Here is a 13,496-nt window from a genome sequence, read left to right on the forward strand (position 1 = left end):
CAGTAATCAAAGATCTGCCCTCTTTCCACTTAGGCTATGCCACTCACCTTATGGAGTTGTGGGCTACTATAGTCTATAAACATGGCAGTTGGAAACTAGAGATGTGAATCACGCAACATAAACATTCCTTCTGCTTTGTTTCCATTAAGTATTTTGAAAAACACCAGTGCCAGATTAACCTGCTAACCTATAACACCACTCTACATACATACAACATGTTAAATCATTTTACAGCTTTTACTATTTCAGTTAGAAATTGTACTGGTACATATTACCAGACAAATTAATACAAAGTTATTGCCACATCGGCCGGCTGGGACACTTGAACAACAGCCTTGCATAACACCCATAAAAAAAATTCAGAAATTCATTCAAAAAAGTAGACCTATTTATCTCATTGTTTTAATATACTAAGGAAGTGATAATATGAACAATTAGGAGCAAGTAAACATATACATGACAAATAAATACCACACAAACACATTCATGACACAGCTGTAAAGAGAGTGTTTTGTTGGGTTTGCTGCACTTTGTGGCTTTTCAAAAACAGGATGCAGGAGGAGCAGCACTTTATTCATGGGTTGACTGAGCTCAACTAAAACGTGGGTTCAGGTGGGTGTTTATGAACTTTCCCCTTGGTTAACCACTCAGAGTCAACAGGCTGCAGCACACTTGCAGGGCTGACTCCTCCACACCAGTTTGTCGTTGCAGATGCAGACAGAAATCAGTGTGGTAAACTTTTTCATTACCTCCACTACGACTGTAAGAGGAGACTGTAATCGGGGTGGGTGGGGGCTGACATTAATATCAACACTCCATGATCTTTTAATATTAAAGTGGATGTATTAATGTCAGCCTGTAGCATTAGTCACCACACACTGAAGCATGAGATGAAAAACACCTTGGTCTGTCTTTCTGGCCTACTTTCTTACAAAAACAACTTTAGTTACCTTACAACAACATACAAAGCTAAAGTGCCTAAGGGAATACATAATGATCAGTAGGATTGTTACATAGGAATTGTCTATTTGTTTGGTCTGTGTGTGTGTGTGTGTGTGTGTGTGTGCCTCCTCCCTCTCTTTCCCAGGTTGGTGATTGTTGAGTGAGCACACCTGTGTTCAGCTCCCTGGATAAAGGAGAGGAAACCCCACCACTTTGGCCTTCCACTCATGGGTGATTTTAGACCCTTTTTAGGGGGGCTCAAGCCCAATTTTTCATCTCAAATTTCATCTCAGCCCCCCTAAAAATTATAATAAAAAACTTTTTTTTTAAATCAATTTTGGTGCTTCAAGTGAGAGTTTGCAAACTTCTCTGTTAAGGCAGTTACACACCAACCAGAGACAGCCGACCGTTGGCAGAAAAGGCAGTTGGACTGATCAGTCTCCCCGAGTTGGTCAAAAAAGTGCCTTGGAACCTGGAACACACCAAAGCGACGAGATGTAATACGTCTCCATAACAGCAGGTGGCGCTAATCTGTATTGTCGCCCAAAAAATGAAAACTGGCAGCTGATCGGACGAACGCGTCACATGCTGCTTCTGGATTTTGGATTTTTCAAACGGCCATTACTGGCGACTCATTCAGATTACGATCTCATATTGTACTAAAATAGTTCACCGAAACGTGTTTCTGAAAACATTTTAAGTGATAAATAGGCCATGCAGTTGCTGAATCTGTCTTCATTTCAGATCGACAATGGTCAGTTTAAAAGATTTTCGTCAGATTTTGAGAGGCTTAGTCACGCTCATCCCACTTGCCATTTCCGGGTGAGTCCCGACTGCCCTGTCTCCGACTGAGCATGTCAGGTCAGCGAAAATGAAGGCCGATAGCTCCTCCAACAGATGGGGGGGGTTAACACTTTTGCAAGGCACTGTCTCCGTGTGACATTCTCATTAGGCGCTGAGCCCCCATAAAGGTTTGATCCTAGAATCGCCCCTGCTTCCACAACTCTCAATGTCTTTGTTGTGCTGGCTGGCAGCAGACAGTGCTGAGCATGTGTCGGCCTCTGCCTGAGACTGTGGCAACCTTTGTTGTTGTCGTCCGCTGCTGTGGAGCAGCGTTGCGCATTTCTGTTTGTTTTGCTAATAAATTGTACTGATAATTTTGTTACAAGCACCTCCCACCTTTTTTTTTTTTTCAATATTTTTTTGGGGCTTTTCCACCTTTGACAGGACAGCTAGGTGAGACAGGGAGAGAGAGGGGGAAACATGCAGAAAATCGTCACAGGTCGGATTTGAACCCTGGACCTCTGCGTTGAGGCATAAATCTCTAAGTATATGGGCGCCTGCTCTACCACTGAGCCAACCCGGCCACTCCCATCCTTCTTTTACATCAATGTTACTCTCTGATTTACAGGATAAATACCATTAAGAATTTACCCATCAAGACTGATCCATCCTCCTTTTTTGAGACATTAAGATGGGGTTTCTTCAGGCATCTGGGAAGTAAGTTTTATAGCTACCTTCTCTAGCTTATGAAATGGTAAAAAAATAACATTTTGTATATGCAAAGGTTGATACCATTCCTTCTCAGTGTCCCTGTTCTGTCAAATAACTACCAGCAACGACGTGCCTGGGACAATTTGTTCCACTTCTTAGTTCCTGAATCACATCCCCATTATTTACGTGCCATTTTTCGGTTCTTCCTTTAAAATAAGGGAAGAAGAACTTTGCGTGTTTGAGTTTGGACTAAAGGGAAAAACAAAAATAAAGATAGCTTGTTTTAGAACCAAGACATGTTGGTTTATTTTTTTGCCCTTGAAATGATAAATAGGCTTATCATGAATGGAAGCTGAGACACAAACATGTAACATGAAGCAGGACATATACAATCTAAGTTTTAACTAAGCTGTTACAATATCTAAAGAACAGAGTAACAATCTGCAGTAGCAGGATGGATTAAAAAAAACATCTTTGTTGAAGAAATTGTAAGTAACAAACATCTGCATTTATATTCAATCCATGATTCAGAACGGTTAGTTTTTAGTTTCATACGATTCCTGGTAAAACTACAGATAAACACAATGATCTAGATTTCAGACTAAATATTGCAATATGTAAGATGCATTCAAATAAAACTTCCCACAGGCTATTTATGCTGATGCACAACACACTCATTTCCATAATTTGTCAGCATCAGACTTAAACTGAAGGAGCTCAAAGAACTGACCTTATGCAGTTTCTTAAGAACATTGAATTTAACTATTTTTTAAGGAATTCCCTTACTCATTTCCAACTCATTTTCATGCGGTCATACGAAAGTAAAACTGTTCAGTTTCCCCTTTGTCAAAGGGATTTCTGTACTATTGAGTTTCATCCACTGTTCACTGGAAATGACAACTGTAGGTTCATGGCAAAACATTTGATATTTTATGAAATATTCCCCAACCAAAAGGGATTATTTGTAAAACTTCCATTTTCTTTTCACCTTGCTGGTTATGACTGTGTGCTGTATGTTTTACGTCTATCTCACCATACATATACTGTACATCATCACGGGCAAGTGCCCTCCTTTGACTAAATACAGAACTTCAGATTTTCATAATAAAATCCTAACAGTAATGTCCATGTCCATCCAACAGAGGGCAACATACTCTTCACTCTTACAGGACAAAAGTATGTGAACCCTCAAACATAACAACCACGTTGATTGTTGGAAATGTCATTCCAAAACCGAGGGCATTCATATGCTGCTACAACAGCCTCCATTCTTCTTGAAAGGCTCATCTCAACATTCTGGCTGCAGGGATTTGCAATGAGCCATTTCGAGCAGTCCTGTTAGTTTATTTGATTTCACTGTCGCTCATGGTTTGGGCTTTGCACACTCCCTTGCCGGCAACTTCAAAGGCAGCTCCCTTGTAGGTTGCAACACACTGGCTGTCTGTGCGTAGGTCTGGCTGAATCTGCTCCCACACCTTCTTTTTGGGGTCCAGCACTTTGTCCGGTTCACCTGCAATCAAGAAGTCCGTTTGATACATTAGAATAACCTACTTTGTTCTCTACTCATTCATCACAAACGCAGGATTTGATGGACACTGTACACGTGCTTGCATAAAACGACTCAAAACAGCAAAACCATGGACAGTAATATGCGGCCTCCAATCTCCTGGGAAGACTTTCCACAAGAATTTGGAAACTAGCTGCAAGGATTTGCTCCCATTCAACCACAATAGATGATTGAGTTGATTCAGTTAAAGAATGCCATTCTTAATGGCCCTCACTTTGTGGACATGTTGAAACAGGAAAGAGCATTTTCCAAACTTCCCACTGCTCTGTAAAATATCGCCATGGAGAGGTTTCAACAAAAAAAACATCTTCTATTTCCTAAAGACAGACATTTTGTGAAAATGTAGCTATATTACCATAATGTCCTAGTGTCTGTTTGGTTGGAAATGGTTGTTACATTTAAAGGTGCGATAAGTAATATATTTACTGTATTAAATCCAAAATTGATCACAATATATCATCAGATATTAAGGAAACATGCTAAGTTGAAATACTACATTACAATACTACTATTTTCTGACAACAATGCTAAAGCCAGCATTTTCTCTTTTGAAATTTGCGTTCCATGACGGAATGTCTGTTTTTCTTTTGGCCTGTGTGTCGGTATCAACTACTTCTTTTGACAGCCAGCCGAGTTGCCAGATATCCCTGTAAAAACGCAAACCCAGCGCGCTACAGCCGCAGTACAGCCATGGAAGCAGCAAACAAACGAACGGTATCAACTGCTAACGTTACCGGAGAACCAGGCAAGCGTTTGACTACCTCATAATGGAAACGCAATGTAATTTAACTTAGGCAAAACAACAGTATAGCCTGTTCAGCGGCCGTAGCCGACCAACGGGGAGTAATTTTAAGCCAAGAAAGTGTGTCTGTCAGTCGGGTAGAGAGGGCCGTGAGTTTGCAGTGTGTTTAGCGATTGTTGCCGTAATTTTAAGTAGAGAAAGTGTGTCTGTCATTTGGGTAGAATGGACGGCGAGGTAGTGGTGTTTCAGCGGCCGTTGCTGTAATTGTAAGCCGAGATAGGGTGGTCGTCAGTGGGGTACAGAGCTCCACGTCACAGGCTTTTATGACTGTCAACATAGCCAGCATCTAACGTTAGCTGCTGTGCTGTGGAGTAATATCTGGCTATGCGAGACTAGCGTCTAGCAACATTGTTGGATGCTGCGTTCTCAACCTGGCAACCTCCGTGAACTTCGAGTCTGGGGAGGAGGGAGATGACTCTCTCCAGTATTTTGAATTTGGACTGCAGTAACTATTTTAAACGCTAGCTGTCAGTATTACATATTGCACCTTTAAGTTTTATGTTAATGACTAATCTGTAATAGTACCTGGGAAGCCCTGGAAAGTAACTCTGTCCCCTGGTGCTGCTCCACTTGGTGGTTCAAGGATTTCAACCTTGTCTGGTGAGCTAGCACACATAACCATAGCCTGGGACACCACTCCTCTCGTCTTGGCTGGCTTCAGGTTACACAACAGGACTGCCATGCGGTTCTCTATCTGCATGAGGGATAGAAGATTAAATACGTATTTACAGCCCATATGGCCTTGACAATATAAAACAAAAACATGTTATATCAATTTACAATACACAACTCCAAATTATATTCATACAATTATGCCAATTCTACATAACTGTGTCCAAAGGGATTATGTGTGTGTGTGTGTGTGTGTGTGTGTGTCGTTCTTAAATTAAAGGAAGCAAACAGGAAAACGTCAGACTTTTGAGCCTAGAGACCTCTGTGGCTAACCAAAATTTAAAAAGAGCAGAGGTAGCTTTTGCCAAAACCTGAGAAGATGAGAAATTCTGTATTTTATGAAATGATGTATGCCACGTCTTAGAAAATAATAATACCAATTTTAAGAGCCATTTATCCATTTGTTTGCCTTTGTGTTTATTTTAGTGCAATACACCATTTTGTACACTGGATGGCAGTTGCCTATAATGTAGTCTCGCATTGTCAGACCTATCTCCACAGCGCTGTAGAGCAGAGGTCTTCAACAGGGGGTCCGTGACGCCTAGTGGGTCCGCCGAGTTAGTGCAGCGGGGCTGCCAAATGATGTTTGATATTTTATGTCTAAAAATATACATTAATATGAATTCAACATATGAATAGCAAAGATACATTGGCAGATGTGTTTACACATTGAAGATAAGCTTACTATAGGTAAGGTAGCCATACAATTAACCTTAAGGATTCACTGTCCCTTCAAAAATGTATATTTAACATTAAAACACTATATATAAATGATATAATAATATCCATTCACTTTCATCCATCTGGCCCAGTTTAATATGCAACTCCATTGTATAAAATATTTAGTAGGGGGTCCCTACTCTGTCTCTGCAGCTAAGGGGTCATTGGCCTGAAAAAAGTTGAAGATCCCTGCTGTAGAGTAAGCTCTGGCTACACCACACATACAAAACGCTCTGGGTTGTTTCCATTTCTTTAAACCAAACATTGTTTGATTGTGCAGCGACGTATCTGCAAAATAGTCTCGCGAAGGAACTTGTTTTGGTGGAACATTTGCACGCCGCAAAAGAAAACCCCACATACAATATTAAATGAAGATAACTGTTCACACAATACAGTGACGTGAGCCATTTAAATTAGCTGGATACATGGTTAAACCTAATCTGTGTTTTTCGTCCACAGCAATCCTCTCATATCAGTCCCAATACATCCCAGTTAGATAGTAAATGCTACGAACATCTTCCTTGTAAATCTTTACAATAATTCCCCGAAAGAACCAAGCAGGCCTGCCTTGTTGCACGATCCAAATTTTCTCTAAAACTTGCCTTTTTTAGCGTGCAGCTTGCTAGCTCGAAGTTGTTTGTTGTTTGTCATCTGCAGGTAGTGTAACAGTGACTCATTTGGTTAAGCTACCTGTGTAATTAATGATGTTCTACTTAGATGCAAGAGACTTTATAAATATCTGTTAGCAATAAAAGAAGCGGTAAACAGCAAAGGTAAACATCTGGACATTGTTATTGGTTTGTGCATTACCCGATGCCTACGGCACGCGTCAGTTAAGTTCGCCGGCATTGCAGCACCTCAGTGACTAGGCCTGTCGCAATATCCAATGAATCAATTAAATCGCATGCTAAATAAAAATGAGCTTGATCATTTTTAAATGCAAATTATCGCGGCCGGAATAATTTCCATTTTATTTATTGTTTTTGATTGTGTTTGGTTTTTATTCAAGTGATTTTTTGTTAGAGTACATTTTATTTATCGTTTTTGGTTGTTTTGTTCATTTATTGTGGATATTTAAAATGTCTTCCAGTTCCAGTGTTAAATATTTCTTAGAAATAAAAGTTTATTCATCTTTGAAAAGGTGTATCTGCATTATTATGCCATTATCATTATATTAGATGAAAATGGTCTCAGAATAACAATATTATCGTTTATCGCAATAATTTCTGGGACAATTTATCGTCCAGCAAAATTTGTTATCGTGACAGGCCTATCAGGGACTTATTGGAAAGCCACTACACCAAAACTATTTCCATTCGTTTAGCTGCATCCTTTCAGTATTTACTATATGAATCTAGAATAATCCCTCATGAAAAATCATTTCAAAAAGGTTTTGGTGGTAGGGAAAGTATATAGGCTAATTGCTTTGAAACTGTATTTTGTTGGTTTTGCCTAATATCTTTCCAAGTTTAATAGACAGTCAAAAAGTATTTCAATCAAAAATGCATTTTTCTCAATTATTTCACCCTTGTTTGCTTGAAGGAAATTGAGAATATACTGTAAATAAGACCTTTCACAAGTCAAATAATTTACTGGTTCTGTAAATCAGAGCTCTGCGCAAGTCAGCCATGATGTATTTTTTTTAGAGACCTTGCTATGTTGAAACAGGAAGGGGCCTTCCCCAGACTTCGGCTGCACAGTTGGAAACACACTATTGTCTAACATTTAGACAGGAAATGAATGTTACAGTATACTGTACCATGATAAATGCCATTGTGTGCTGTAAAAACAACACACCATGTAAAACAGCACCAGACCAAAAGTACACAAAAGTATGTGGACTAATAAACCAGTCAAAAGGCAGTCATCAAGAGCATCAAGAGAAGGGTGCTTGTCGTTCAAGTTCGGTCAGAAAACACTTGCTATTAGCTGTGCTATAATTACCATTACTGGAGCACCATCAACAGTTTGAGAAGCTAATTTAACATTTTGTCTCTTTGTGCATGGAAAGGTTGCCTCTTACAGATATTTTTCATACAGTTTTTGGCAAAGGCAGACAGTGTTTTAGATACATGACCTTAGAAGGCAAACATTTTGATTTAAATGATTTAAAGTATGCATCCACATACTTTTGGTTTGGGGCTGTTTTTTGAGGTCTGGGGGTAGGCAATACAGGGAAATATTACTGCTACACCACAATGATATGTCTGACAATAGTGTGAGGCAACAATTTAGGGAAGGCTCTTTCCCGTTTCAAAATTACAATTGCCTGTAGAGCCTGCCTGCACAGAGCCCATCGTACCCCTTTGGGATGCACTGTGGAAGGCAGACTGCGAGCCAGACCTTATAGAGGGTTTTCACGGCGCGTCATCAGACCCGAAGTCGCCATGTTGGAGGTACTCCGCATCACAACAAAGCACAGGCACTGAAGTAGATCCCGAACAGCGTTAAGGAAAATGGTTAATTATTGCAGTGTTTTAGGTTGTACCAATAGGTCAGACCGAGAAAAACATTTGGAATATTATCGACTTCCAAAAGTTATTAAAAACCAGGGAGAGGAATGTCAGAAGTTATCAGAGGAAAGGAGGCGCTTGTGGTTGGCAAAGCTCAACCAGGATCTACGAGGGAAAACTCTGTCTTGTTCGGTCTTTGAAATGAAAAAAAACTATTGAGTCACTTGGCTACACCTTGAGTATCGCAATGATATCATACAGTTAAGGTTAGGTTGATTAAAGACGTTATTGCATTACTTACTTTGGCCTTCACAACACAACGGTTGTTAATGACTTGGTACTGCGTCTCCCTCACCCATCCAAACACCATCTGGTTATAAGCCTCCAAACTTTTGTAGGATTTAAGGTCTTCCGCTGTGTATGGGCTCGGCGAGAAAACCATGTAGTTGACTATATCGGGATATGCAACTGAAGGAAGAATCACCGGGTCGCCATGGATCCAAGAAGAGGGAGCCAACTTGTAGGGATCTGCACCGCCAGTAAACTGTAATTTCTCAAAATATCGCGCCTTTTTTGTGGTCAAAGTCCTTCCATGCCTTTGCATCTTGGATGCGTTTTGATGAGCTTTTCTGTTGTTTAGACATAAAGTATTAAAGTATCCAAAGTGCACAGTACTCCATTACTCCATTCAGTTGTTTACACCGAGTGCCTCCAATATGGCCGCGCATCCAGGTTACCACCCAGAACGTGACGTCGGTGAAAACCCTCTATCATCCCAAATCAGTGCCTGACCTCATTAATGGTCTTGTGTATGTATGGGAAATTCTAGTAAGTGAACAAATTCAACAATTTACAAAGTGCTGTGATCCAACGTCTGGTAATTATAAGAGCTGAAATGATTAATCAATTAGTTGACATTCAACTGCAAAATTATTATCCATTTATTGTTGCGTTTCACCAGCTTCTTAAAAATGAGTATTTTCTCCTTTTTCTGTTTTATATGATTGTAAAATGTAATAACTTTGGGTTTTGGGTTGCATCTAAAAATCACAAGTCATTCAAGGAATTCCTTAAAACACAAATTATTGTATGAGAGCAATTCTATACCCGGTCCGAAGGTATGTGTTTAGCTAGCTCGCTGACCACCATCCTAGGAGAAGCCTCTCCAACATCAACCTGCTCCACATACAGACCGTCGGTCTCTGGAGGCTGCAGAGTTGTGATTATACGTCCAACACGCAGGTCCAGACGAGACACGTCCACCTTGGCTTCATCTTGGCTTGGAGCTGCCCGCTTCTTCTCTGCTTTCTCCCCTCCTGGCATCAAAGAAAGAGGAGTTTGGTTATAATAACCATGCACACAAACTGACAATGGATGTAGCCCTAAAATCTTCTATCAATGGATATTACTTCACACCTAATGTGCTCTATGTGAGGGGAAATCTGATATGATAATGTGCTAATGTGTGAAAGTCAGACAGTAGATATTTATCAAGTATTAAGGAAAGTTTGAATGAAGAGAGACATCTGTGAGAGCTGTATGCTCTTTAACTAAATGTGTATGATACGAAATGTTTTGGTTAAAAACACTTAAAATAGTTCTGCCAACTGGTAACTCATATTAGACGTTCATAGTGGAAACAATACTTGACAACAACTTTATAGTATGCTGCAGATTTTAATGTGCTTGCAAATTTGTGTCAACAGTTTGGAAAAGACCCTTTCCTTTTTTCAACATAACAATCCCCCCATACACAAAGCCAATTCCACAAAGAAATGTTTTTCTCAGTTTGTTGTGGAAGAACTTGACTGAACTGCACGGAGCCCCGACCTTTGGCTAACACATTTGGGATGAACTGGAATGCAGACTGTGAGCCAGACCTTATCGCCCAAAATGAGTGCCTGACTTTATTAATGCTTATGTGGCTGGATAAGAGAAAATCCTGTGGAAAGCCTTTAAGGAGAGCATAGGCAGCATCTAAATGCCCATAGTTTTTGGAGTGAGACCAAGTTTTCTGAAGGACATACACTACCGGTCAAAAGTTTGGGTCACTTAGAAATTTCCATTCCACTCCATTATAGACAGAACACCAGCTGAGATCAGTTGCATTGTTTTTTTAACCAGGGCAGCAGTTTTCAGATTACATTATGTGCTTACATAATTGCAAAAGGGTTCTCCAACGTTTTTTACAGTTAGCCTCTTAAAATGATATCAGATTAGTAAACAGAATGTGCCTTTGGAACATTGGATGAATGGTTGCTGATAATGGACAATGTAGATATTGCATTAAAGATCATCCACTTCTTTCTACAACAGTCGAGAACCCTTTTTCCATTATTTAAGCACATAATGTAATCTGAAAACTGCTGCCCTGATTAAAAAAACAATGCAACTGATCTCAGCTGGTGTTCTGTCTGTAATGGAGTGGAATGGAAATTTCTAAGTGACCCCAAACTTTTGACCGGTAGTGTATAGTGGAAACTAAGGAGTGAAAGAAATGTTGTGTAATGTCTTTTTTTCTAGATTCCCTCTTTTCTCCCACTACAGCACATTGTATCGATTCAACTACAGACAATTTGCTGGTGGTGCTCCAACTAATGAAGCTCAGTATTTATGCTGGAATTTGAGAAATGTGCGCACGTTGCTCATCAAAACCTCTTATACATTTCTAATCAAAACATTTTGCAGTCTTTGGGACATGAAGCACACACACATCCACAATGAGATGGTTCTGTGCAGAAAAAGCTTAGCAGAAGTCTTTTCCTCCTTGGGATAGTGTTTCCCATGCATTGCCCTCTGTGGCTGGGTTTAGGACCTATAGGTGTTAAAGAGTAGGGGTGTTGAAATTAATCACTGCATTGCGATGCAGATGTGGACAATTCTGCATCGATGCAGCGACAGACCATAATCGATTATTGCCTACTGATGGAACTTGTTCATTTTTTGTTTTCTGCTTTTTTTGTTTTTGCCTTTTGTCTGCTGTGTTCAGACTCCGCTACATTCAGGAAGTGCCTTTTTCAAGAGCAGATGCAATAAAATGGGAGATCATATATTTCTGACTGCTTGAATTTGTTGATGAAAACCATGTATGGCAATATATAATACATTTGAGGAGGTGGCGCATCGTGATGCATCATGATATCCATAGACCGTATAAAACAGGTGATATCGCATCGTATCGTTGACAGGATAATCGTAATCAAATTGAATCGTGACACCGATGGAGATTCACACCCCTACTAAAGAGATGATTGGTTTGGGGTTAGGGCTCAGACTTGGTCCAGGTTAAGGTGAGGAAACGCAAATCACAAATCAACAGGGAAGCAGACTTTGGCACAACACAAGCTATGAATTTTTACAAATGACAAACAGGTCTTGATTACCGAATAGACCGAGTGGGAAACCAAAAGTCCCAAGTTCACTGCATATCAGGGGGTTTTGGTAATTTAATAACTAGACATTAGTTAAGAGATTAGCACCACTTAAGTACAATATTAACAAAGACTAAATTATATTGCCTTGTAGAGAGGCCCTGTGACAATATATTTTTACATAGATCTTCTCAGAGTCCATATTCAGACTGCTTGTTTTGTAGATCCAAGCCCAAAACCCAAAGATATTCTGTTTATCATCATATAAGACAAACATTCTCACATTTGAGAAGGTAGAACCAGCAAATGTTTGGCATTTTACTGAAAAACCAACCTTTAAATAAAGTTGTGTTTAACCTTATTACGACAAACTAACAGAACTTTTGGGCCAGTAAGTGGGTGGCTTTATTTACATAGCACATTTCAAAACACAACTCAAAGTGCTTTACATAGGCAAAGTATAGCATTAGAATGACATTTACAAAGATATAGGTCCCTAACATATTTAGATTTTTTTCTTGTGGCTGAATAAAGAGCAAATGTCTGCAGCCAGGTCTCAAAATCCTGTAGAAAGCCTTTTATAAGAGCAACTGCAGGATGAGAGCAGGGGTGTCAATATGAATGTCCAATACAATCGCGTGTAATGTTGCCAAACGCATGTGGACACAAACACATAGATAACACTTGTATCCTGTGATTGTTGAACGTTTCCTTTCCTGAACTCACCTTTAGGCTTGTTGTAGGCTGACACTCGGCCACGGAAGCCCATCTCATGCAGCTCCCGGCGGACAGTCCTGGGGCTCACGTTGGCCCCGGAGGCGGTCTGAAACTCCGCAGTAAGAGCTTCCACCGAGGGCGAACAGTTTTCCAGCGCGACTTTCTCCAGCACTTGACGGTCCTCCTCTTTGAGCTTGTGCGGTCGGCCGCTCCGCGGCAGAGCCGTCGTTATCCCACCACGTTTCCACTTCAAAATGACATTGCTAACGGTGGACCGCGGCAGGTTTAACAGAGCGGAAATCTCACGGTTCGACTTCTTGCATAAGTGACACCCAACGACGGTCCCCCGCTGGAAGTCACTGAGCTCCTCACTGCGACCCATTCTGCCGCAAATGTCTGGCGACTCTTGCTTGGATTTGTCACCTCCTCATTTTTCTTCTTCTAATGTTTTAGGTACTATAAATGGTGCTCGACTTATTATTGCCCTCCACAGGATAAAAAAACGCATTACATCGATCACAATTGGATAAGATAAGGACATAAATAAGTACAGGTTAAAAAGAGAAAAGTAAAAAATAAAAAATAAGAATATAAATAAAAAATAGAAAGAACAATTTATATCGAAATGACAAGACAAGGAGTGACAGTGGTGTGATTAGAAACAGCTTGGAGAGCAGAAGTCATATATATTGTATATGTTATTGCTAGATTTTGACTTCTGTACTATTTCATTTCTTACTGTAGATTTTCATTTTTAC

The 13,496-nt window shown here is 40.1% G+C and overlaps 1 protein-coding gene across 1 annotated transcript; it reads right to left on the bottom strand.

Moving 5' to 3' along the window:
- Positions 1-2,714: 2,714 nt before the first annotated feature.
- Positions 2,715-13,169, bottom strand: LOC144525480 (aminoacyl tRNA synthase complex-interacting multifunctional protein 1-like). The gene is made up of 4 exons (XM_078262352.1): positions 12,748-13,169; positions 9,758-9,966; positions 5,331-5,499; positions 2,715-3,946 (listed from the first exon to the last, which is right to left on the bottom strand). The coding sequence occupies exons 1-4, from the start codon at positions 13,118-13,120 to the stop codon at positions 3,780-3,782; spliced, it is 918 nt and encodes a 305-aa protein (XP_078118478.1). The 5' UTR covers positions 13,121-13,169; the 3' UTR covers positions 2,715-3,779.
- Between the last annotated feature and the right edge of the window lie 327 nt (positions 13,170-13,496).

Source organism: Sander vitreus, chromosome 2 (genome assembly GCF_031162955.1).
Source record: "Sander vitreus isolate 19-12246 chromosome 2, sanVit1, whole genome shotgun sequence".
Classification (NCBI taxonomy): Eukaryota; Metazoa; Chordata; class Actinopteri; order Perciformes; family Percidae; genus Sander; species Sander vitreus.